Below are 27,888 nucleotides of genomic sequence, written 5' to 3'. Positions count from 1 at the left end.
GTAGACGCAGGTATAACTGTAAAAAAGTCCTTTTTGCCAGTATAGCTTATTTTGCTCAAAGGATTGGTATAAGCTACCAGTAACAAACAAACAAAAAAACACCTTTTGGTAAGTTACATCTACACTAGGAGGGTTTGCCAGGATAATTATGCTGTACGGCTATACTGGCAAACCCTTTCTAATGTAGCTAATGTCAGAGATATGATTCTTTTCAAGCCAATTTCTCTCTCTCTCTGGCTCTCATTTGCAACTTTTTTAAGGAGGGTGAAAATTTGTCAGTTGTATTTTCTGAAACATCCAGAGCTAAATAATTCCATGCCCGAACAGCTCCAGAGATATGACGCCCATAATTATATCTATGTCCCAATCCACTCACGTTTTTGATCATTCTTCACGAGTCTAAGTTATTACTTCTTTATTTCCACTACATGCACCCACAAAAACTCATGCTCCAATACGTCTGTTAGTCTATAAGGTGCCACAGGACTCTGCTGCTTCTACTTCTTTATAGTTACAGTATTATGCTAGTTACAATTCATCAAATGAATCAATAAATTACTGCAATTTGAATATTCCCCAGCAGCATGAAAAGACTACTCATAAAATACTATAAGGGGTTTGTAAGAAATACCACAATGTATTGGCATGATCTCAAAAGTTGCTTATGATCAAAATTGTTTTGTTTTATAAAACTTTGGGATACATTTGCTGAGGAAGGGTGTAGGCAGGTGGGCCAGGACTTTTTCTAAAGATTTAGGTCCTTGTGGCCTGGTTAAGTCACTTCTGCACTGCTCCCCTGGCACAAGGATTGTTTCAAAACTGCCTTAACTATGCAACTCAGAATTCCTCCAACGTATGAAGGGAACCCTACGTGGGAAGCCAGGCAGGTAGCAGAGGAAAGAAGATCTCTCTTGATACCACGTGAAACTTCTAAAAAGTTGGTCACACAGCTAGTTTGTCTCACCACTAAGGGCTTATATAAACTAGACAAATTTGCACCAATGTAATTGTATTGGTGGTTTAAACAGGGCCAGATTTCCAATTAGGCACCGTTGGCATGTGCCTGGGGCGCCTAAAAGTTAAAAGTGTGTTAAAAGTTTCATTTTTTTTTACGGAAAACATGAAGGTCAGCTGTAGGTGGGGGGATAGCGGGGAGGGATGCTGTGCCTAGGTGTAAGGCGTAAGGTGTAAATCCGGGCCTGGGTTTAAGTGCAAAAAAAACCCCACTGCACTGGCACAGAATGGGTCTTATACAGGTGCAACTTATATTAGTAACTTACTGGAGTAAGTCATACCAATGCAAGCCCCATTTTATCTAACTGGGAGTTGCACTGGTTAGTCTGTGCAGAGCAGTTATTCCAGCTGGACTCCTTCATGGTATTCTGCAGGGTCTCTGCTTCATGTGGAGAGATGGACATGTTCCCAACTCTAGGCAGATGCTTAGCCATGGGAAACAGCGAGTTTATCTGGATGCGTTGTCTCTTCCCCAGGCAGCCATTCGACTCTGTGACACAGAACTGCAGTGCTTTTTCTTTTGGTGATTGCAGGCAGAGCTAGCTTCTGAGACATTTCAGTGTCTCAGAAAGCCATGCATTTGGGTCAGGCTCAGGTGCAAAGGATGTGACAAGCAATGACATTCAAGCTTAAGGATGACACACTGTCTTAATTTACCCATCTGTGTCAAAAAATCCTGACCGAAAGATGGTAGTAACCTTTTCTCCATTGACAGAAATTAGGCATTATTCTATCTCCTGCCAATTTGTGTCACAACTTTGATATTATCTCAATACATCTTTTTATATTTACACTGTGTAGAATGTGGGACCAAAGTATGAAAGGAGCTCACTGGTCAGATGATAAAGCAAATAATAGTCCTGGTTAAATAAAACTGAATGAAAATACAGCAAACGTTACTAGTAAGATCACTTTTTACTATATTTCATAAATGAATGAGAACTATTTTACAGTGATTTAATTTTCACTGTTTGATAACAAAATAGAAACAGAACAGGAACAAAGTCCTTCCTTCCTTAAACCAATACATTTTAAATATTTTTAATTATAGTGCTGTTTTACATGCATGCAAACTCACAGATAAAAGGATGGCTGTACTGTTTCACAGTAATTTAATTTTCCGACATTAAACTTGCATGAATTTTAAAACATAAATGAATTATAATTTGGTAACAACGAAAAATATAATGACTGGGGTTCACAGGAATCTGTGTAAAAAAAAATCCAGGGGGAAAAAAGTGCTAATAAATACCACCGCAAATCAGTACTTTACTGTGATTCAACCAAGTGCAAAACATCATCAAACTCAAAATTTATAGTTCAGGAAAAAGGAAAAGAACCATATGTAACACTAATTCAACAGAGCAGGCTGGACTTTGTTTGAAAATACTAACCCTTATTAGGAAATCTTTCGGAAGATGAGTAACTCAGACTGAATTATGTTTCTATTAACGGTAGTGAATTCCTCAGCTAGATGGCAACAGCAAATGAAAAAGAACATGCTTACATTCACTCACTAGTTTCAAAGAATTAAGAATCATCGCAAGAACAAAGTGTTCATCTCACAGAAATAAGCTGGTGTTTGTGTTGAATTTGTGTTACCTTCCCTTCTTTTCCTTTTCTTTCAATATCATTCTTTAGCTTATGGTGGTGGTCTTTTCCTCCATGCATTTATTTGAGTTAAAGCAACATCTGAATGAAGGTTTTGTTCCTCTCAACAAAATATTCTTTACTATTTAGTTGTCAGGTTTAGAGCCCCATTCTGGACAGCTCTCCCAAAGCACCATCAGCATCCATTGCTGGTATTCTAGAAGCATTTTTTTTTTCCAGTTTGGTTGAAAAGGAAAACCCACATTGATGTCATGCCCTTTCCTCATTCTCTATACTTTCTTTTGTGGGATAGTGTAAATAGCTTCAGAGATTTGCTTCAGTTATCTGAAATAGCCTGAAAGGGCTAAGTCTGTGAAAATTAACAATAACCAGAGGAAGCAGACTCCTGCTATGGCAATATTAAAGTGAGATAAATGTTGGCTGAGAGTGGAAATGTTGAGGAAAGAGATACTACTCCCCAGGTTACCATGAATTATTCCACAAGTACACAAGATAATGAAAGTATATATGGAAGTTTTATGGCAGAAATTTGCATCCTTAGACTAACAAAATGGAGTTACACTAGGGTAGAGGAGGATATACACTAGTATTAAACAGGCTTTCCTGCAGCAGTGAGCAGACAACGCAAACAAGTACTTTGGAATTGCTCTTCTATGCCATACGGTAACATTAACCACAAGTGAACTGTATAGAAATGCTGGTCCAGGAGGGTTGTTTTATAGTTTGTAACTCTGTTTCTTGGAAGCCTCCCCAAATCTACTTTACTATCAAAACAGTCAAGGTCTTACAGTAACAAATCTGGCCAAATAAAAGATGACCGTGAAAGAGAACAAAAATATTAGAAATCTTATAAAAACACAGACATGATGCCGTGTCTTGTCAAACTGTAGAACAAAAGAAAATTAACTATCTCACTGCCTGGGCCACCAAATATTCCTGATACAGCTTGACAATTTGACATTTTTAATGAACTGTCCTTTAATACAGCAGCCCAGAAATACACAAAGGGAGGGGTTAAGAAACAAAGCCATTCAAAACTAAAACAATTAAAAAAAATTAACAATGATAGCAAAATAACGGCCCGTAAAATAGAGGGAAGTTGTGGGTTTTATGTATTCCTCTGCTAAGCAGATTGAGCCTGTTCAGTGCTTGGTTGAGAATTGGTCAAGGAAAGGCCAGGATGCTGTTAAGGAGATAGCACTCTTCCCTTTGAGTCATTACTGAATTGACATCCTAGTAGAGAGGTAGGGAGTTTGGTGTGGTGGAGTAGTGGAAAGATTATGGGGTCCCTTTGCTGTCAGAGTTTCTCAAGTCACTTGTAATCACTGAAGATGCAACAGCAGTCTTAGCAAAGGAGGGAATATTAGTCCACTTTTTTCTTGCAAAATTCCAGTTTGGATAATTACATCTGCCTGCCTAGATCTCTTCTGTAATTTAAATTGGGTAGGGAAATCTTTTTCACTTTCAGTTTTGAACTCTTATTTATTGACCAGGACCCTATTGTGCTAGGCACTGTACAAACACAGAACAAAAGACAGTGCCTGCCCCAAGGGGCTTACAACCTAATTACAAGAGGAGAGAACAGATAGATACAGACTGACAAGGGAGTACAAAGCAACAGTGGAACAGTATTGGTCGGTGTGATAGGCAGTGGTACTAGCACAAGGCTATTTGTGTGTTTGACAGTTGAATGGGACTCTGGCACTGATGGAATGTCAGAAGAATTTTAGAGTTTTACTAGACAAAATTCTTTATTAAATAATATTTTATTTCCAAAATATTAAAGCCTAAAATTTGTCCCTAATAATATCTTGTCTGGCAAGCCGTCTCTTGGTATGCCACAGCACAGCTGCCAAGACAGGTGGAACATTATCCATAGACCTTCTTTTCTGCCTGGAATGTTCTTTGCAGGTGTAATTTACACTCAGGCTAGCATGAGGACTGTGAAAATGAAGTACTGGCATCATATTTTTCAGTGTCTGTTGTGAAAGTATGTGGTTCTAGGTTTGGAAGACTGCTGTCCTCTGCTTATTTACCTTTCAAGTGTCCCAACCGCTCTTATTTTTACCACTGAAGAATAATACCCACTTGCAGTCAGTCAATGACTGGGTATGCTATTGTCTTTTGCACCGATGGATGATTATAGCCCATGCACACGTATTTACTGAATAGGTTTGCCTTTTCTAAATTTTACCCAACTTCAGTCATTCAACAAAGAAACCAGAGAATGACATCTGTATCCATGGGTCTCAGCATTATTCTCAGAAAGCAGCCTTGCTTGCAGATCAGACAGATGTAGCAGGAATTTCACATCAGCTTCTGTGAGCCTGCATGGAAAACGACCACTGACATAGCTTGCTAAACTGGATAGTGCAATATTATTAGGAGTGGACTGTTGGATTGTCCTCTGAAACTGACATGTTGGATATCAAAGCTGAATTCCTGAGGATGTATGGGAATTCTCTTTATCCCTTAATTAAGGGAAACACTTCAGGTGACTATAGGAAGGTTCTACTCATGCTATGTGGTGGGGAAGACTAAAAGCTTATGGGGGAGAACTAGATCATATGATTCTCTAGGCGGGATATGTCCACACTGCAATTAGACACCCACGGCTGGCCCGTGCCAGCTAGCTTGGGGTTACGGGGCTCAGGCTTGCGGGGCTGTTTAATTGCAGCGTAGATAATTGGACTCAGGCTGCAGCCCGAGCTCTGGGACTCTCCCATGTTGCAGAGTCCTACAGCCCAGGCTCCACCCAAATGTCTACACAATTAAACAGCCCCTTATGTCTAACCATAGTGTAGACGTACAACTGTGAGTGTGATTTGCAGCATGTGTAGACATACCCATACTAGTTGTACTCTATCTAGCTTGCTAAAAACAGCAGCAAGGGCGTTGCAGTGCAGGCTTCAGCACAGGCTGCATGAGACTGCCTGTCTCCCCACCGAGTACGTACCAGCTTGTGCAGCCAGTGCTGAAGCCCGTGCTGCGACATCCATGGTGCCATTTTTAGCTAGCTAGAGCACAGCTAGAGTAGTACACCTACACAAGCTGCACACCTGCAGTTCTAATGTAGACAATCCCTCAAGTCTTTTTGCTCACATTTGATAGAGACTTCTTGATGGAAATAATTCTCAATTGCAGAACAGTCTTAGGTTTGACTGAGCACACACGTATGCCTCACCTATGTTTGTTTCATGCCAGTATCTTAAAGCTATCCCGTGTATATTCAGGTCTACAGAGTCTTTCTGTAGCAGTGTCTTCATTTTTGTCAAGAAAACATGTATACAAAGGTTTTCAAAGCTTTTGTCTTCAGAAAATTCAGGACTACAGCTCCATCCCACAGTATATCCTCCACATCTGGAGGATGGAAGATTCCTTTTCAAATAAGGTCTGATTTATTTCCAGAGTGCAACTTTGCAAACAGAAACAGGGACAATAGATAACTTTGGTTCTTATGACGAAATAACTCCTCATGATTCCCTGCCAGGTATTGCCATGATTCTTATATTTGGAGGTACGGCTGCTCAGCACCTCAGACAAATCAGACTCCTAGGAGACAAATCTCTACTTAGGCATTCTAATATAAAGGCACCCAGAAACTGGCCTTTAAAAAAAAAATTGAATTATATTGTTCTCCTCATGAACCTGTTTGGCAAGAATGGAGGAGAATATATGCTACATTATATAAATCATTCAATTTAATTTCTTCCATTTCTTGTTCTTGACCAGCAAGCATGCAGCTGTAACACATCATCCCGATTCTTCCACAATGAACATAGCTTTGCCTCTCATGGATTATGGAGTAGCACAAAGAATGGCATTTTCTGCATTACACAATTTTCACAACATAGTCATGGGTGAAAATAGGAACAAAGGGTGTATAGGCCTAATATTGGCCCTTTACAGGGGGTGAAGATCACCCTATAAGTTTAAATAAACCTCTAAAACATTTCTGAAATAGTTTTTTGTGTGAAATATGTGCCATGGTTGGACTCATTAAAAGGTTTTATTGGATGTGTCACTTATGAGTAACATAGCCATTGCCAGTTCAAACCAGTAGAAACTTTATTCCATCACCATCACAGCACGGTGTATTCTTTATGGGCCTGCTCCAACTCTCAATGAAGTCAATAGGAGTTATACTGACCTTAAAGGGACTGGATTAGGTATTAGGCACACACATATCCATACGTAATCTATACACGTTTAAACAGGATGCTAGAAATTACTGCAGTATAAAGTGTTTGCCTCAAGATCTTTGACACTTTGACACATTTCAAATATTGAAAATTAGGCGAATGAAACATAGATAAGGAGACTGATTTTAAAGAGCAGGATACAACTTTAACTATAGCTGGGAAGTGCTATCTGACCCTCCTCCCCCTCCACCCCCAAATACAAAAAAAACCTCCTAGGATTTAGCCTACCTCAAGATCCTCTCTTCCCTCCCTCTATGATGGGGAATGATGGTATCTCTGAAGGATACCTCAGTCTGCAAAGACTTAAGGTCTCCCCTTCTCCCTACTAAAAGGTCCATCAGCTACATCCAAGATCTTTTATATTTTTCTCTGGGCACCAGCCCTTTCAGCCAATGTCCTCAGTGGACACTGTATACAAATAATGATGAACCAATCATTTCAACATTATTTCTTAACATTAAAAATTCCTATTCACACTCCTTTTAACCTAAAATTGGGCCTCCGTGATGCTGTGAGGAAGGCAAACACCCTGCCAATTTGGCCCAGAATAACACCTATTTGATATGAAAACATGTGATCTAGTCCGACAGATGCACAGCATCATGGAAATACAGCTTGACAATACCCCAAGTATAGGGAAAGTGGAGCAGAGATAGTGGCAAGATGGCTGTGTAATGATCGTGAGTGCTTTAAAAGGTAGAGCTAGGGTTGGCAACCCTCCCAGATGGCCAGGAGTCTACCGGAATCGGCATTGATCTCCCAGTGACTATTGTAAGCAATCATGGAGATTTTAATAGGCTGCTAAAAGTCCAGTCGGTGGCGCAGCGGGGCTAAGGCAAGCCTCCTACCTGCCCTGGCTCCGTGCGGCTCCCGGAAGCATCCAGCATGTCTGGCTCCTAGGTGCAGGGGATGCCAGGGGTCTCCGCGCGCTGCCCCCGCCCTGAGCCCCGGCTCCGCAGCTCCTATTGGCTGAGAACTGTGGCCACTGGGAGCTGTGAGGGCAGTGCCTGAAGGCGTGGGGTTAGAAACAAATTTATATGCAAGTCATGAGTAGTTTCTTCAGATTGCATATTCTCTGGTAAATAGCACAACCATTCTATTAAACTGACCTGAGTGGCACAGGCGAGGCTATTCAAAGCTACTAATAAATCTTTACATTTATTTAATTTAATAAACGTGCATTTATCAGTTGGCTGATTACAGATCTACAGCATAAATGCATATCTGACTTTTTTTTTTAGAGGGCAGCACAATATTAATAGTGATGTAAATTTACAACTTTTTGTGAAAAAGTCTATCTATTGAAGCTGATTTTCAAATATTAGTAACAGATAAATATTTATACATTTATTTTAAAGGGTCTAGTTTACATTACTTAATCAGCAACATACACATTTTAATTTTAAATAGAGAAGCCAATAATGAGTTATAAAAATATAACAGGTGCGAAAATAAAGAAATCCACAAAGCATCCTTAATTTATTTGGCCTGAATTACCCTATTTCCTGTAGACAAGTAGTAATTTTTTTATATATTGTATGACCCTACATTTATTTAAATGATGTCACTCAAAATACATAAGTATAGGATGGATATATAGTGCTATAGATAGATAAAGAACTATATAGTCTTAATATATACAAGTACTTAGGCATTAGAACAGCATATCTTATACTTGAGCCTAGGGTTGGTGGACTATCAAGGTAAGAAATAATTTAGGGACCAACACAGAATGGCTAGCTCTCCTTGCAAATGCACTGAGAGCTGCAGTGGTGCCACCCAGTTCACTCAAGCTCCTCAGGGTTTGTTTACTGAAATCCCTGCTTCCACCATCCTCTGTGTGTGGCCTCAAACCCCTCTTCCTGGAGAGAAAATGTGATAACAATTCTGTGAGTTAGGACTCAGGGTTTGAATACTTAGTCCCCTACTATGGGTTTTCCTTGGAAAGAGAACATCAGGCCTTATACCTAGGTGCCTAAATTAATCCAATAAAATACAATTAATTCAACTCACTGGTTTCTGACATATATTTTGCTGAAAGCACATAAAGTTATATGTCTGTATAGGCCTAAAAAATGTGCCCAAACAAGGACCTTTGGGATTTTTACATTATTGCACTGTATACATTTAGACATTATTCTTCATTGTCCTTTCACATTCAGGAAACCTGGAACTCCACTATTGAATTTTTTCAAAGGAATGTCAGCAATTCTGTCTACTAGGTCAATATTTGATTCCCGTCCTTTTGGAATGACTTACTTTTTATTCTGATACTGAGTTTCTGTATTGTTGGGAATATTTTGAGAAATCACAGGTAATAAACAGAATTTGCTTAGATTTTACCTTACAGTAGAACTGGCTAAGTTTATAATAAGGGAAACTAAGAATCACATTAAACACTGTTTTAGGGCTGAAAGTACTACACAACCATAATTTTGCTAGCAAAAGTCACTGCAATGGTCTCCACTGCAGTGGAAGACATTGTGTACTCTAGAGAATTATAGTATAACATGAGTCTCAGGCTGAATTTAATATTATCTTTTTAAAACTTTACAAATTAACAGCCTGATGCTATATTCCTGACACACCTAAAACTCCAATTGATTTGCAATTTGAACTTGATTTGAACAAGATTCAAAGAGTTATTGTATACTTTATGGATAACAAAAATATCCAGAGTTACAAGTAATTAATGTGTTAAAAAATCCTAAACAGACAAAAATAAACCCTATGGGAAGTGATATAAAACTTCAGAGTTCAGAGTTTAAGCCAGTCTCTATAATTATTAGGGAGCAGGGCAAGACCTTCATGGCAGACCAATTACTCCACCTCTGCTTTCTGGGGAGTTTCCTGTACCCTTCTCTGAAGCAGCTTGTTCCAGCCACTGCCCAAGACAGAGTACCAGACTATTAGGTGGATCACAGGTCTAATCCAGTATGTTAGTTCCTGTTTCATTGGGGGTTGAAGTCCAGAAGGAATGCAGCTTCAAACCAAATTATATAAACTTTAAATAAAATAATAATTATAAATAAAATTAAAATATGTAGCTCTTAATAAAGGGGGAATATATCAGCACAGACACTTTGAATACTGCCAGACCACTTTTAAATTTTAAATTACAGTAACTGATTTGGATTGATCTGAACTAATATGGTTTATTTTAAGTAACAATCTGTTTGCTACTTAGATTAATGAGACTGAGTGGTAATGACCCTATAGCATTTCTGAGCAGCACAACATACTATTAACATAACTTCTAATTCTGGACTTCAAATGATCCCATTACAGCTATCATTTGACTCAAATGCATAATTCAGCATGCATGTTCAGTTTAAAAACATAAGATTAGAAGTAGATGAATAGATACATTTTTAATTGAAACTGCCTGAAATCTCAATAAAAACAAACTTGCTTCTACTGCTCACAAAAGAGAAAAAGAAAAACAAGGAAAAGCAGAGACTTGATAATACAAATATACAATATTGATACTTACCTTCACTTTGGGATTATCCTAACTGTGTGATAGAAACACTACAGTATGCCTGAGTGCTGGGCTATTCTGAAGCTTTCCTTTTTTTAAGCAACACAGGACATTAAGGGCTTGATCCTTTTCCTACTGAAGTCAATAGCAAAACTCAGTGAGTTCAGCAGGAGCAGGACTGGGGACTTTAAAACATTTCTTCCTTTTGCTTCTTTCTGTATGAGCTGTTTCCCCTTCAGGCCACACAGATACAAGGCTTTTAAGATTTCTGAAGTAGCAATAAAGAATTGGAACCCCTAAAGCGCATAATGAAGCATCATGCTGCACTCTAATTTATCTGAATTCACTGACCCCATTTTGCCAGTGTTGTTTTTAAATAGAAAACACTAGGTTTTCTCTTAATTGAGAAATGAGATGTAATCTCTTAAAAATAATATTAAACATGTTGATACTGTAGGTGCTACACCTACACCTTAAAATTATGCCTGTTATATAACTGACCTTTATATGCTGCAGGTTACAAGTCTTGCATTTGTACTGAATTGTTCTGTCAAAAAAGATTTTGTACATGCAGTATGTCATTCATGTCTAACCCATAAACTCTTGATACCCACATATGTCTCTTTGCATTTCCTTGCTACATGTAAACAAGGCTTCTGAGAGATAAACACATTCATTCATCAGGACAGAAGAGATTTATAATACATATTTTTAAAACACCACTGTATGGATTCTTTGCCAAGTTTAGAAATCAGACAAAATTAAATGACTCAAAAACTCTTTCTGAGATGGAAAGAGCTTTTTCTCAGTGGACTACATTCTGACATACACATATGACTAGTCCATATGCCATGGGTAAAGTATAAGCTGAAATATTTAAAGGGACCTGTTTTCAATTTGAGTATATGTCACTCACCTGTTTGGCTAAGTTGGGATGTGCTTCTGCTCCTTCGAGATACTATGGCAACCACTTTGGCACTGAGGCTGGATCGTCTTTTCTTCCCACCTGTTCCAACTGTCCCGACAGCAGTGTCTGATTGACTCCCATCATTATGTTCCAGTTTGTACATCTCTCCACTCACACTTGTGCTTTTTGTGATGATTCTCCCTGATGTCCCCATCCGTCTGCCTTGCATTTTAGGGGTAAACGTACTATATTTACAAAGTAAAAACATTTAAATTAAGTGTAATAGTGTAATAGTGTCTCCAAAACGTAATTCATTTTATTAGCAAATTAATTCAACAGTCATTTTAAAGTAAAATCTTATTATAACTCTGTTTATTTGGTATCCAAATATATAATTGATTTGACATCTCTCAAACTATATGCTCTCTACATTGTAATCTATCCTTCACCTCTTCAACAAAAAAATAAACATGATGGTTCTTCAAAGAGGTGGAAACACACAAACACAGAGATGTATCAGTTACATGGAGTCTTGATCTATGCATCCATTGAATATATACAGTGACCACTGAATATATACAGTGATACTCTAGTATTTTTTATTGCCAACGTAAACAAATATATTAAAGAAAACACAGGTAGGTTAATATACATATATTATAAGCATTGCTTGCAATGGACTGGGCTGTCACTAGACATAGGACACTCTATTTGTTACCTGCTACACTTTACTAAAAGAGAAGAATAAATAACCAGACCCCCATTAAAATAACTCTATTCATTATTATAGGACAATGTATTCCAAGGACCTCAAAGGTCAATTGAGTAGCTTGCCAAATGTAACCAGCTCCCTTGTAAGCAAGGATGTAATTTATCTGAGTATTTTCTATGACTTCCTATTGGTTTTCTCAGGTAAATGCAACAATCCTTCTATGGAGGAAAATATATAGTCTTAAGAATGTCATAAATGAGTCAGATAAGGTAGGTGAGGTAATATCTTTTGGGGGATCAACTTCTGTTGGTGGAACATACAAGCTTTCAAGCTTCACAGAGCTCTTCTTAGGGTCTGAGGAAGGAAACCAGAGTGTCTGAGCTAAATACAAGTGGACACAGATTGTTAACCATTAGGGATTAAGACATGTTGTGGGAGACCACTTAAAATGAAGTGGGCAATTAGGGGTCAGCAAGCAGTGGGGTGTGTTACAAACTGTTGTAATGATCCATAAACCCAGTGTCTGTTGCATCCAGGGTTTTTGGTATCTAGCAGAGTTATGAATTAAGTTCCCAAGCTTGTCTTTTGAAGATGTTGTGCAGGTTTCCTTTAAAGATGAGTACTGAGAGGTCAGATATGGAATGATCACTTTGTGAAAAGTGTTTGCCCACTGGTGATATGGTGTTTTTGTCTTTTATCATTTTTTCTGTGTGAGTTCATTGGAGAGCATAATGATTGTCTGGTTTCAGCCATATAGTTGTTGCTGTGGCATTTGATGCTGAATGAGTCAGTTTTATTTTCCAGCTTGCCCACCAACCAGTGGGTCTTTCACTAAATTAACTCAAAAAGCAAAGCACATAGCCAGGTTTGTTTGTTTGTTTCATTTTCATTTGATAAAACAGCAAATACCTGTTTGAATTTGAGTGCTTTCAATTTATAAACCTCCTGTTGATGCTGCAGACAAGGACTGGACAGAGCATTGGGAACTATACTCTAGGGAACAATCCCACTTTAGCAAAGGGACAGACTAAGTTACTTAATAAAGGCTAACATCTCAGATTCCTAATACTAGGTGTTATCTTATCTCTAATGGTAGTGCTAAGTTGGCAATCATCCCCATATAGACCCGGGAATTTAAACTGCAACTTGACCCACTTTATGGGGGAGGGATGGCTCAGTGGTTTGAGCATTGGCCTGTTAAACCCAGGGATGTGAGTTCAATCCTTGAAGGGGCCACTTAGGGATCTGGGGCAAAATCAGTACTTGGTCCTGCTAGTGAAGGCAGCGGGCTGGACTCTATGACTTTTGAAGGTCCCTTCCAGTTCTAGGAGATGGGATATCTCCATTAATTAATTTATTTATTTAAAATTAAATTTTTAATTTTTTATTTTTAAAATTTATGTTTTGGAGTTGTTAAATTAGACTAACACAGTCTGGGTTCTTGATCTTAGTTGTATTACTACTGATTAGCTTTACTGTAACGTACAAACAAAACACAGTGGGATAAGTCTGAAGGATGGTTAATTGAGTATTTTATAATCTCCATTTCGAAATGGAAAGTGGAATTTATTGATGAACTGGATTTTCACTTGCCAGGACCTCCTCAGAAGGAGACATGATGACATACCAGAACCCTAAAGAAGGGGCTGATTAGGGCAGCCTCCTTTGGATGGAGAGGTGGGCTTCTCTACCTGACTTGGCAGGAAGAACAAACAGTAAGAAGTATAAGATAGACAAGAAAGTTTGTCAGGACAGGAGCTAAGGGGGCTGGGCTGGGAAGAAGAGTCTTCCTCCTAGGTGGGGAGGACCTGACTTCTGTGACGGCCTTGGTGTTTCCATGGATCTGGGCATCGTTAAGCCTTAATCCATCTTTGTCCAAACAGTGATCATAGAGAAGTATAAAATAAATACAAATCTAGAATGTTTTTATTGCCACTTATCCAGGTTTGTTAATCTCTCACAATATAAACAGCACACATAATAACCTCTGTCACTGTGAGATACAAGAAACAGGAAAAATAACATCTTGCAATATTTGTAAGAAAACTATTATTTTGTATTAAAAAGTGATTCTCTGTTTGATCACCTTTTATCACACAGCAGTTTGTTATTGTAAGCTTGAAAGAAACTTTATGTGGAAACTAAAACATATATTCGCTTGTCTTAGACAATGTGCTGTGCTGCATTGCAGCACTCACGGAGACTTTTTAGTGGACTACCTGAGGCACAAAGAGCTTAAAATAGGTCCCTTTTTCCCCCATGTAGCAAAACACTTTTGTTTTATATGGGAAGGACACATACATTCTGATACTTCCAATACAACATTGTTTTATATTTCTTAGTATGCTGTATATAAAAACCTCAATCCTTAACAAATCTGAATTCTTAAGAACCTGCAGCAGTTATCAAGAAAACTTTGTCCCTTTCAAATAAACTGTTCTCTTTTTCCAAAACCATCATTGCACAAAAAGATGTTCTACAGAAAATGTATAAACATCAGAGAAAAGGATCCATGTACAAGATGTTACTACAATTATATTTTCTTCATAAAAGCATGTAACAAACTCTAAAATTCAATGGATTGAGTATTACTGACAAGAACTATTATTATTTTTAAGTAACTACTGCAATGAATATTTACCATTAAGTTAAATTTGTGAATAAGTGCTTGAGTCTGCAAACCCTTACTCATCTGAGTAGTCCTTACATATAGGAGAAGTTCTACCAGCTTCAGTGCAGGAGTTCAAACTTCTTGAATGAGTAAGAGTTTGGTGGATCTGGTATTCAGGAAGGACCTCTCAAATAAAATAATTTAAAGAGTCACATTTTCTAAAATAGACTCTGAATTTGTGCCCCCAGTTTTATGTACAGTCAAATTGCAGCTGGTGCAAATAGCAAAATTAAGATAATTAATTACCTGATTTTTTAATATAAATAACATTTGTCATTGAAAATCAGGTAATTAGTTATCTGGATTCTATAATGCCTGCCTTCAAATGACTGCATGTGTGCACTAGGAAAGACACAATACTCCTGGATAGGAGACAAGACACAAGACTCCTGGCTTTTCAATGGTTTGTATACATCTAAATAAATACAATTAAAAAATTACCTCAGGCATCTCCACGCCGTGGACTTCTCCATGGCCAAAACCAATCTCATTAAGCCAATCTGGTCAGGGTATGCACTTTTTGGGTTTACTGTTACATCTATGCGCTATTGTGCGATGCATTAACACTGGATGTAAGGATGGGGCATTTAACACACCCATAGCGAGCCGCAATCACGGCACTTTTGAAATAGCTGGAAGGAGGATTCTAAGAACATTGTGTCTCATAGTCAGAAAAGAATGCCTAAAACATTAGCTCTTTATATCCTATCAGCTCATAGTGGGAATACAGATGTGGCTCAACCATGGATCCAATTCTCAACACAATTCTCAAGCTGTTCGGCAGACTGCATATTTCTCTGAGAACAAACAAATATTTTCTTTGAAAATGTTCCTTCCTATCAATCTAATCATTTATTTAAATTTGCTAATAATGGAACTTACTTTTGTCAAAGAATTTGTGTTACCAGCACTTTTTAAAAAATAAAATTACTTTTGTTTTTACCACAAGATCAGACTTTATAAACAATTAAATTTCCTGCAATATGGGGAGGGCACTCTTTATTAATTCAGCACAATATGCCAAACTAATATTAATTCAACTAATGTTTAACCAGTCAGGGCTGGCCTTACCATGAAGCGAACTGAGGTGGCTGCCTCAGGTGCCAGACTGGGGGGGGGGGGGGCGCTACTAGAACCCAGAGTGTAGAAAATTGTGTCTGCTGCTGGTGCATATGTATTCTCTCTGCTCTAGATGCACAGAGATGGTGGAGTGCTGTGCTGGAGGAAGGAGGGCACAAGAGACTTAACAGGCAGGCAGGAGAAAAGGTGAGCGGGAATAACAGAAAGCAGCAGGAGTTGCAGGGAGAGAGAGGAGGAGGAGCCTCTTATGTACCTCTCTAGCACCCCAGGAGCCTGGACTGATTAACACCAGCTTCTCAGTGGAGAGGCCATGGTTTATGTACTCAAAAACCCAGAATGCTGCATACTGTTTTTGTTGCAAACTCTTCCAGTCTAATGTTCTAGCCACATTGGGTTCTACAGGAACAAAGGACTGGAAAAATCTGGCTAGAAATCTGGCATGCCATGAGAAGGCAGCAAATCACCAGAGAGCATTCCATAGGTGGAAAGAGCTTGAGATGAGACTAAGGTTAAAGGCCACCCTAGATGCTCAGCATTAAGAGAAGATTGCATCAGAGTCTCTTTACTGGCAAAATGTTCTGAAAAGGCTCATTGCCATTGTGAAAATGCTTGCTACCCAAAACCTAGCACTGCGTGGCACTTCAGATCAGCTTATGTGCCAAACAATGGAAACTTCCTTAAAATTGTGGAGCTGATGGCTGAGTTTGATGCTGTACTCCAGGAGCATCTCAGAGAAAGTCTAGTCTAGTGTAGATGCGATAAAATCGATCCCCGATCACGCTCTCCGTCGACTCCGGAACTCCAGCTCGCGAGAGGCGGAAGCGGAGTCGATGGGGGAGTGGCAGCGGTTGACTTGCCGCCGTCCTCACAGCCAGGTAAGTTGACCTAAGATACGCCGACTTCAGCTACGCTATTCACATAGCTGAAGTTGCGTATCTTAGGTCGACCCCCCGCTAGTGTAGACCTGGGCTAAGAAGAGTCACCACCCAAGAAATGTACACACACCACTACCTTGGAAAAACAATTCAAAATGAGATCATACAGTTACTGGCAACAAAAGTCAAACAGAAGATTGTGGCAGATCTGAAGTCAGCAAGATATTACTCTGTTATTCTGGACTGCAAACCTGACATCAACCATACGGAACAAATTACTTTAATGGTGCGTTTTGTAACAACAACAGAACCTAGTGAAAATGTCCCTGCAATGGTGACTGTCAGAGAGCATTTTCTAGAATGTATTGACATTGATGATACTACAGGAACTGGTATGACAAATGTGCTTCTTAAAAAGCTGGAAGATACGGGAATTGCGATAGCTGACATGAGAGGTCAGGGCTACGATAATGGTGCCAACATGAGAGGAAAGAACAGAGGAGTGCAGACATGGATCCGAGAGTTAAACCCTCAAGCTTTTTTTGTCCCATGCAGTTCTCATTCATTGAACTTGGTGATCAGTGATGCGGCATCAGCTTCTAGTGAGGCTGCTGAATTTTTTAATGTAATTCAAAGCATCTATGTATTTTTCTCTGCATCAACTCATCAATGGCAAATTTTGAAGCAACATCTGGGAACATCCTCTCTGACACTGAAACCACTGAGTGCCACACAATGGGAAAGTCGAGTGGAGGCGATAAAGCCTATCAAACACCAAATTGGGAAGATAGATGATGCCATAGTTGCCATTATGGAGGATAATGCTATGACAGGAACTGTTCGTGGGAGAACAGTGGCAAAGGAAAATGGAATCACCAGAAACATACATAACTTCAAATTTCTGTGTGGCTTAGTGTTGTGGCATGACGTACTGTTTGAAATAAATGTTGTAAGCAAGAGACTCCAAGGAGTTGACCTTGATATATCTGGAGCAATGGAACAACTGGACAAAGCAAAGTCATACCTACAGTCTTACCAGTCAGATGAGGGATTTCGAAATGTTCTGAAGAGTGCACAGAAGTTGGCAGAGGAACTTCACACTGAAGCTATTTTCCCACCCATTCAAGAATACAAGAATCATCGAAGAAGACGACATTTTGATTACCAGGCATGGGATAATCCCATAAGAGACCCCAAACAACAATTCAAAGTTGAATTCTTTAACCAGGTGCTAGATTGTGCAATACAGTCAGTTGAAGAACGTTTCATGCAGCTCAAGGAACACAGCAGTATATTTGGGATGTTATATGATATTCCAAAACTCCTCACTATACCTGAAGAAGACCTACACCAGCAATGCAGGGCACCAGAGACAGTGTTGACACATGATGACATGTGCAATATTGATGTGAGTGATTTAGGTGATGAACTGAAAGCCCTTTCAAGATACATTTCAGCAGGATCAACTCCAAAGGCTGTTCTTGAATATATGCGCACAAATAAGATGACCACCCTCTTTCCAAATGCTTTTGTTGCTCTGTGCATACTTCTAACACTTTCTGTAACAGTTGACAGTGGAGAACACAGCTTCTCCAAGCTGAAGTTAATAAAAACACATCTACGCTCCACAATGGCACAGGAGAGGCTGGTTGGCCTTGCAACCATCTCAATAAAGCATGAGCTGGCCCAGACTGTGGACCTTCAGGAAGCAGTTCAAATCTTTGCAACCAAGAAGGCATGGAAAGCACCACTTTGATTATTCAAACAGATAAAAATGCCAGTGTTTACTATGCAGACAAGAAAAGTTACATTTGCTGTTCAGGCGTTTGAAAGTTAAGTGTTACTTAAAATTTTTGAACAAGGCATTTTAAGTTGTTAGTTCTCCTTTATTGGGGGTAGGTAGCAGAGCAGTATCATGAGAGGAGTAGAACAGGAAGAAGGCAGAATTGAGACCTTTCAAAGTTTTGGCCCAAGCAAGGGGGCATGGGGGCGTCATTTGAGCTCCCCGCCTTAGGTGCCAAAATGTTGTGGTCAGTGGGTGTCCTCTTCTGTACTCAATTCACAGATGATGCAAATCTGTTACAGCTCCAAACCTACAGAGCCTGGTTTTTTATCTGAAACTGTAGACTCATGCGTTCAGTACTGAGGTTATGTCTACACTGCAACTCGGGGCGAGCTTGTACTCACTTGGCTCAAGCCAGCGTGCTAAAGTTGCAGTGTGGATGTCATGGCACTGGCAGAGACTCAGGCTAGCCACCCTAGCTCAGACCCAGGGGGTTGGGTGGGCGTGAGAGCCTGAGCTGCCACCCGAAATAGCAATTTTTAGTCCTCTAGTTTGGCTTGAGTTAGTGTGAGTCTGTCTATTCGGGCTGGGAGGTATGCTTCCAGCTGCAGTGTAGCTATACTCTAAATGTCCCCACTTCAAAGCCTGGTGCTGGCATACATGAAGGCCATCATACTTGCACACAGATTCATTCTTTTCCTTTTTACCCCAGTCATGATGGTAGGTGCACATAACCAAAATATTACCTTTGTGTGTGGTGTGGGGAGAGAGAGACTTTCCCTCTTGCTCTCAATACCCAAGCAAACTGTTTTACAAGTATGCTGATTGCTTCATAAACTAAATACTCTACCTCACTTGCTATTACTATTTTATTGCTAGATCAACCTCGCTGTAATGAGATCTATTTCACTGCAGTAAAATCCAGCCTTTCAAAATATCTTTTCTAACAGTCATATTTTATTTCATATAACACACACATTTTGTTCCTCTTTTCCTTCCCACAAATACTTCAATGCCAACTGAATGTGAATCAGGACTACCCAACCCATAGGAATACAGTAGTTAATGCATTTTTTGTATTTACTATACATACACCAACCAATTAGAAATACTCTAATGAAAGTTACAAAATTCACTTAGAAACTTCTTTTGTGAACAGGGAATACAAATTAGTATTTTCTCTGAGACTTGAATTATAGAACATGAAGGTAAGTGTATATTTTCTAGCTCTGTAACTGAAGGTTGCTAGGACAATTAGCCCACTTCAGTAAAATATAGCATTTTAAAGGTTATATTTGGAAGTTTTGAAACTTCATATTTAAAAAAAATAGTGAATTCAGGGCTCATGAAACGTGTCAGACTGTCAATACTGCACATTGAACTTTCCATTTATTTATAGAACATGTACCTCTTAGGCAGCGGCAGTGCACGCTTCTCCACACTGCATCAGCAACATTCTACCTTGACTCTGACCTGCAAGGGACTGCCTCTGTTGCTGTATCTATACTAGGGAACTGAAGTGGTTGAAGTCAATCATAAAGTGTTCATTGCCTCCGCATCACGCTTGCTGAGTTGGTGGAGGAACTGTAGCAGGTTTTCCCTTTGTTCACCCTAGTTCTCTTTTAAACGATTTCTGTCGCAATATTTTCTGGGTATCTTAGCCCAGTTCCTGGAGGAGATTTTGAAAGGTGCACTGGGGGAAAGTGGCGAGAGAATTAGTTGAGCCATTTCAGCACACCCACATCACACTGGCTGTACATTGGTTAAGTGTAAGCCATATTTTAAACCTTCTGAAAGCCTAGTCTATTCCAACTTGTTCTTTGAATCATAGGCATCATCTTTATGAGTTGCGGGGAGGTGCACATTAAATGTTGTACACATGTTCTAGGGAGATGGTAAATTTCTCTAGTGCAGACAAAGTTCTTGGTTGAGGGTAGTTAGTCTTATGATAGCTCAGTTTTTAGCTTCTCTACTAAAACGACAATCAGCTGCCAGTTAGTGCAATTAAGATCTGAACTGAACTGGGCAACTCATTTTACACAGGTCACCAAAAAGTCACCAGGAGCTTTAACAATGCTCCCAAGTGCCAGATGAGGCTAGAAATGAGATATGCCCTATTGGCCTGTGGCAGAGACCCAGCTCCTAGGCTACTGTGATTACCTCAGGATCACTTCTTTCATTTTGTTTTTAAAAAGTAAATTTCTAGCCCTCACAGTTATAAAAGAAAGGACAGAGAATGTGAACCCAGTGTAACCAATGCAATACTATCTGCCTGAGTCTGCAGACAGCCTGACCCTGACACAATAGTTCTGAGTAGTGTGATCTGCCCCACACATTCAAATAGGGTGTTAACGTCATGGCTCACTGTACGAGGGTCCTGCCAACACTACCCCAGCAGAAAGTAGTTTATGGCAGTGCAGCAGGCCTGGCCCATTTACCCACAGACACAGATATACCAAGGCTTCTAGGAGTCCATCTACTGCCCCTTTGTTGGGGAGAAGAGGCCCCGGTTGCCATTTGTGGGGGCAAGAAGGGGTCCCAATGTTCCTTGCTTTACTTTTCTGGGAGGGTGAAGCTTTACTACTGTCATTTCATGTCTGAGGTGTAGCCACATTGCAGAGGTGGGGCTATAGGGACAGAGCCATGGGGGCTCCATGTTATTGTGTATCTAGGGCCCAGATGCCTGAGCCTCATCTACACTAGTATTGCAGTTTGAATTTTAGTGAGAATTTCTGCAGATCATGCTTGCTGGTGAAATGTTCTGTAGCACTTTTACCTCTGCTGTGCGCTATACAGCCCCATACAATTGTACAGCTCTTAGTTTATAAATAAGTATAGTCTAAAATAGAGTGAAATTAATATCTCATGTAATAAAGAATTAAGAAATTTTAAATACTTGTGCTCACAGTGTTTGTTAACATTTAGCTGAAATGTTGCAAACACATTAAAATGTATTTACTTGAAATAGTAATTTACAGGAATGTGTCATTTTTGATAATGAATATCAACTGATTAATTGTATTAATTTATAAAATTCATCCTTGAAGTAAGTAAACAAACATGAATCTGAAGGTTTTTCAGGTTTTTTAGAGCAAGCCTACATGTTTTTGTTACTACACTCCCACTGTTTTGTGCTTTGATTTTTATGACTCATTATTATCTTTCCCTATAAAATCTATTAGCAAATAATTTCCTCTAATTCATAAAGAAATGTGGCTTTATAATTTAGTAAATTTAAAAAGAAATCCTGTATGTTTCTCATATATATATTTCCTAAACAATTCGAGACTTATAACTACATTTCCTAGTGACCTGTAAAAGCCTTATTAAAAATTAGGGTAGTTCCTCCTTTTGCTTCTTTATGATATATAAAGAACATCAAAGATTCTTCTTAAAGAGAAAAATGGGGTAAGTTTGGTGTTGGGGTTCTGCTTGTTTTATCTTAGAAATTTCAAGTCTTGTCTTCCTGGGCTGGCTGGAGGAATCTGTGGAGGTCTCAGGAGATGCATATTTATAAATTCTCACACCTTAACTACAGGGATTAGGTTACTAAATCTTTAACAGAAATGGCATTTGTCCAAAAAATTTGTTAGTTATTGAAGCTTAGTGTTAACAAAAATAAGCAAAAAACAGAATTTTAAACAGTCCACTTAAAAATATCGTCCCCTATCAATTGCTCAACTTTCACTCTTGTGGTGTCAACCTTTCATTAAAACTCCATCATCATCAGCCTTGTCTACCTTAACCTATTTTTCCTAAAAATTCTCACTAATATGATGCTGGCATTGTTGCTGTCCCACAGCTGCTGGGCCCCAATGTGAACAGCTGTCAGAATAGACTAGACAGAGACTAGTGGAGGCAAGGACATAAAGATACAGGACCCAAAGTTTTTAGGGCCAGATCCTCAGCTGCACCAGACCTCTACTCAGCACTGCTGAAAAGGGAGGGGAAAGGATGGTTTGAAGCCTTTTTTGTGCTCTCCGAATGCCTTGGCTAAATCAGCCCCGGCGTTACTTAGCACGACTGCAGGGCTGCTCTAAATTCTGCCAGCTTGCAATGGTCCCTTGAGGATCACTGGAGTGCAGTACTCTCTTGCTACATTGCTTGCTGCCATTGGCAACAGAGAGGTGGTATACAGCTAGCTAGGAAAAGGTCAGAGTGACAAAAAAGAGGCTATAGCTGAGTCCAGAGACACATAAACCCTCCCCCCCCAAATTTTGTTTTTGGAAATACATTTCCAGCCTTCTTTATATATCATAAAGAAGCAAAAAATAACACAAGTGCAATTTTTTCCCTTTGCATGTCACCTTAATGCTTATATTAGATACTACTATACTATGACTCTGCAAAGACTCAGTTGGACTATTTTCACACTTACATTTAAGCACGTACAGAATTCTTTTGCAGGATTGGAACATAAATTGGTAGATTCTGAAGTTAAGATGTCAATTCAGATTCAATTATCAAAGTGTAAATCTAACTGAAGTGAATAGAGTTTTCCAGATTAACACAAGGGTAATGGAGATCAGAGTCTGGACCAATATACTTAACTGATTTTCAGAGACATAAGTCACCTAACCTTCTCTTGAAGATTCTCTGAGCATCTTTTTCTCTGTAACTACTATTCCAGATGAACATCTTTACAGCACCAAGATGAAGTTGTTTCTAATTATCACCATAGCAACACTGTTACCATTACTACAGTGGCTACAGCCATTCAGTATAATTAACAATGATTAAATATTGATTCACAAACAGTATTAACAAACTAAAAATCATGAATGTGTACAATAATTCCAGTTACAGATAGTTTAAATGTATTTCTGTATTATGGACAGAACTTCTGTGTTTTGTATTTTACTATGTAATAACTTAATTTCATACCTTTTATTAAAAAGCCATCCATAGTAGATCTAAAAAATGATAAAATCCTGTATTCAAGCCATTTTCTTACAGTTCACATATACTAGGATTTCTTTGGATTTGCATATTACTTACTTTAAAAACACTGGACCTCAGACATCTTCAAATACTGATTTTTTAGTAATAGTTTTTGCACTTTACATGACAAATGAATGAAGGTGAATGAATGAAATAAGTAGTAGCTCTGTCTTAATTTGTAACCATTTTGGTTAAGTTTAGTTCTTTGATTTGTACTTTTATGTGCCTTTTTCAGATTGGTATTTATATGAATCATTAATAAGGCTTACATAGAAAAGTAAATTAAAATATAGGTTTAATGGCAGACAACTGACTTAAATATTTATTATATTTTATCCACCAAATGTAGAAACAAACCATTTTTAACTAGACCAAAAAATAACTGTAATTTTGTTTTATTGTTTATTCTTGTTTTTTTTTTCTTTTAAACATTTAAACATTTTTAGCATTGAAAATGAAGGATCTGATTCTTCTTCCACTGAAATGGAATAACAAAACTCCAATTGACTACAATGAAAGCAGGATCGGGCCCTAATTCACACCATATGAGTTGTCCTTCAGCACTATGCATTCATGACAGATTATTAAATTCTAGTCATATTGAGTGCCAAACAGGAGCAGAATGTTTACTTTATGAATGAAAAACAGTTTTAATTATAATCTGCCAAAGCAATAATTTATGTAACTGAAATGGATTGTAAGTAAAATGAGATCCCTACCAAACTCCGGTAAATCAACTTTGTATTTCAATAGCCAGAAGCAAATATGAAAACAGTACTTTTGCAATCTATTGTATTTATTTGAAAGTTGTACTTCACTGGTATTTACCTGAATGAAGAATAAACCATGAGGACCCAAATATCTATTCAGAGAATAGTATGTTCTTAACCAACTGGCATAAAAAATAACCCTTAAGTAAATCCTGCAAAATGAACACTGAACAGGCACTATGTAAACAATCTATATAACCAGAGGCAGAGATCAATTACATATATTTAAAGTGTTTTAATACATATTGCATAGATAAGGCAATAATTTTGATTTAGAAATACACATTTAAGTTAGTGATACCCTGACTATTTTTCTGTAGTTGTATCAAATGCATACCAGCCATACATACATTTATATCACATGAAAAAGAAAAGTAAACATTGCATAGCTAATTAGAACATGCTTCACCAATAAACTCACCTATGTAATATCACCTATGTAAATAAATTCTGTTAAAAATTCAGGCTAGTCATTAGTCATGATCATAGCTAAAATCATGTTTCTTTCATCCTCTTAGGCATATTGATGGTTCATAAAGAGATGTTTTAGATGTATATGTTCATAATCACCAATCTTTACTCCATTTGTTTTTCCAATATACAGAGCCATCAGTAAGTAAATAATCTCTAGTATTCCTTGCAGTATGGAAGAAATTAAGATAAGGCTTGTCTTTACATAGATGTAATGACTTGAATCCTTAGAATCACCAGCCTGCACCAGCACTAGCTAGTAAGCTTCTTGCCTTTTCTGCTGAATGCAGAACCATGTAGTAATTCTTAGCCCCCGTGGCAACCATTTACAATGAAGTAGCTCATTAATACTAATAACTATCTAAGCATACAATAGTTTTGGACCAAAGGGAAAGATGAGAACGAATATCACATTTCAAAAAAATAAACTCTTTTTATTAGAAGTTTCTCAGATTTCAATATCTCCAAACTATAAAGTGTCTGTCTATATTGCTTTGTCAACCTTAGAAATATATTTACCTAAGATAAATTATATTTGCTGTAAGATTCATGCCTCTACAAAATATAGCATTTAATAGATTAATTCAAATATTCTGGTTTCTCAGAAAACACAGGGGATAACATATCCTTTTTTCCTGAAATTTTTGCCAGCTAAGACTAAAATAAACAGAGTTCTTTTCACATCAGATGGAAGTTAGCTGGACCAAAGAAATACTCAGTAATTCTGGTACAGTCTGTACTAACTGCGACCTTTTTTTTTGTTTTTAAATTTCTGAAATTGTCAGTCTTCAGTAAAATGGGGAAAATAATTCAAAAAGTATTTATGGGCATTACATAAGAATTGCATATTTGCAATCTCTTTTAATATGCTTTCCAAGAATACTTGTACAAGTTAGTTTTTGTTGCCAGAAATTAAATTTTGTTCACATAAACTGAGTCAAAAACTCACGTGAATATATATTTGCAGGAGTTTGATGCTGGAAATGTTTAAATGCTATCTAGAAAGCTATTTGAGAGTTTGGAAGCTATCCAATTAGGAAGTGAAACCATATTTACAATACAATGTGAGTTAGGTGACAAATCACACAGCCCAATTAACGAAATACAAGTATGAAACATATAAAGCAATAGTTTAATGAAGTGTTTGTAAACATCCAGAAATGTGTTAATATTAACACTATATTGAACAAATGATGAACAAACTCACTTTTAAAAATCACTCTGTGGACAATTTTTGAACAGAAATAAAGCTCAATTCAGCGCTGATCCTAAAAAATTAATAGTCTGGCCAGCATCCTTCAGTGAGAATTAAAGTAACTCTTAAACACTACTACTTGTCAACACAACTGAGGAAACTTGCTCAACAGTACCAATAGTGCACTAAAATCACACTTTTTCCTTTGCTGTTTGAATAATTCTCCCTAATAAAACCGATTTGTATCTCCATAATAAAACCCTATGTTTGTTTCTGTCTGTCCCCAGTAGATGAACTGCACATAGAGTGTGTGATCTCATTGCTCTTTATGGAATACAGATGCATTGTCAGTATCAAGCACATTATTTTTTGGTCTTTAAACAATAAACAACAGCAATAATAGTACTGGTAACAGACACAAAATAGAAAAGGAGCAGGGAAAAGGAAGGGGAGAGAGAAGGAAAGAGAGATGAGATGAAGAAAAGGAGAAGAATAGAAAGGATAGAGGTGAAGAAGAGAAGAGGGAATACTTCTGATGTCACATATCATGGACACTAGCTAATTCTAATAATATAAATTACAATTTTAAAAATGTTATAATGTAGCCGTTTCTTAAAAGAAGAAAGGTAATTAGATAATTTAAAATGCACATGCAGTGCCCGATCCTAGATTTTTCATGTGAAGATGTTCTCAAGAGATTAAAGACTTCATCTCTCTCTCTCTGACAGTCACATAAAACAGTTCACACTGAAGGATTTTGTAAAAATCATTATCTTTAGATAATAAATAATTAGAGCATTAATTATCCTAGCTTCACCTTGAGTCTTATATGGAAATGACCATAGAGCCAGGCTGTATTTTTTCTATAATAAACTATTTTGTCAGAGGTAGAATGGCTGAGGTAAATTTGTTTTTTATTAAAGGTGCCAGCCACATTAGTAATCTTGGAGACTAACATCTTCTATTTTTCCCTATGACAGGAATAGCTGTGACAGTCACATCACCCCACCAATGTGTGAACCAACCCGACGAGGTAGGGGTAAATTAGTCAGTCTCCAAGCCCACTCATTTCTTAGTCTGTTCAATAAAACCGACAACAAAGATGCCAGTTAATGAAACATTGTCCCAGCCATGCCAGAACAAAGACAAGATGCAATGGATTTTAATGTATGCAATGGATTTTTAACTAGACCACAACTAATTGATCTAGAACTACACGGCAATAAATTGTACAGTGCAGGTCACCATTCTTTCCTTAATCATTTCTGCCTGTTAGGGAAGGTGGTCGTCAGCTGGGACCTTGCCACCTTCCCCTTGTATGAGGGATAACGGGAGAGGTGGAAAAAGAAGTGAGGGCATGCATCTTCCTGCTGTACCAGATGTTAGGATCCTGAAACCCCTTTACCCAGCTTCCTTCCTCCTCCTAAATCCCCTTTCAACTCCTGTTTATCAGGGAACTACATCCTCACTAGAACTACATCCTGCACTGGACACCTACCACACATGTTACCTACTAAGTTGCAGCATCTTGACCTGATTTCCTTGCCTAACTCACTGGATTCATGATCTGCCGTGGGGAATGCAAAAAACCCCACCCTATCTCAGCCATTCAGGCAGTGAGGGAAAAATTCCTGCCCAGCCCCAAAGAAAAAGGAGACTAGAACAATGCCCACAGTAGATCATAAAACCCAGTCCTTTTCTGGTCCCATGGGTGGGAAGGTAGATGTTGCTAGCCCATGATTGATGAAAGAGAGGGACCTGCCTGGGTAAAAATACCACCCAGACCATCTTGGGCACCTGGAGAGGCGCTGTTCCCACCTGGACCAGCCACTTCCTGTTCCCCCTTGGCTCCATTCGGGTATGTTCTCTTCCCTGCCTCACAATCCAACGCAGAGGCGATCCTTAAAGAAACAAGGATTCCTTCTTCTTTTCCCTTGCCAGACAAAGACCCACTGCATTCAGTTGCAGTGAGCACAATGCTGATGTTGATTTTTGAACTACAGTAACTTGTGGACAACAGGAATCAACCTGAGACCACTAATTCATTTCACATAGTCTGGTTAGCCTTTATCTGGTAGGAATTTTTAGTTACTACTGACCTATGGGAGATCCCAACTGGTGGACTAGAGAAGAAAGATCTTATTATAGGTGAGGCTGTCAGTGACACCTATTATT

The 27,888-nt window shown here is 38.4% G+C and overlaps 1 protein-coding gene across 6 annotated transcripts in view; it reads right to left on the bottom strand.

The window, feature by feature from the left end:
• Positions 1–27,888, bottom strand: part of RIMS1 (regulating synaptic membrane exocytosis 1) — a 487,540-nt gene that overhangs the window by 48,356 nt on the left and 411,296 nt on the right. For 5 of the 6 annotated variants that reach the window (XM_065400580.1, XM_065400581.1, XM_065400582.1 and 2 more), the window contains one exon: positions 11,225–11,460. The exons of the other annotated variant lie outside the window; for it this stretch is intronic. In XM_065400580.1, coding sequence (XP_065256652.1) covers positions 11,225–11,460 — 236 coding nt within the window. The remainder of the gene's footprint in view (positions 1–11,224; positions 11,461–27,888) is intronic. 6 annotated transcript variants of the gene reach the window in all.

Source organism: Emys orbicularis, chromosome 3 (assembly GCF_028017835.1).
Source record: "Emys orbicularis isolate rEmyOrb1 chromosome 3, rEmyOrb1.hap1, whole genome shotgun sequence".
NCBI lineage: Eukaryota > Metazoa > Chordata > Testudines > Emydidae > Emys > Emys orbicularis.
Note: the sequence above shows the minus strand (reverse complement) of the source record. Positions and strands in the feature narration are given on the sequence as shown.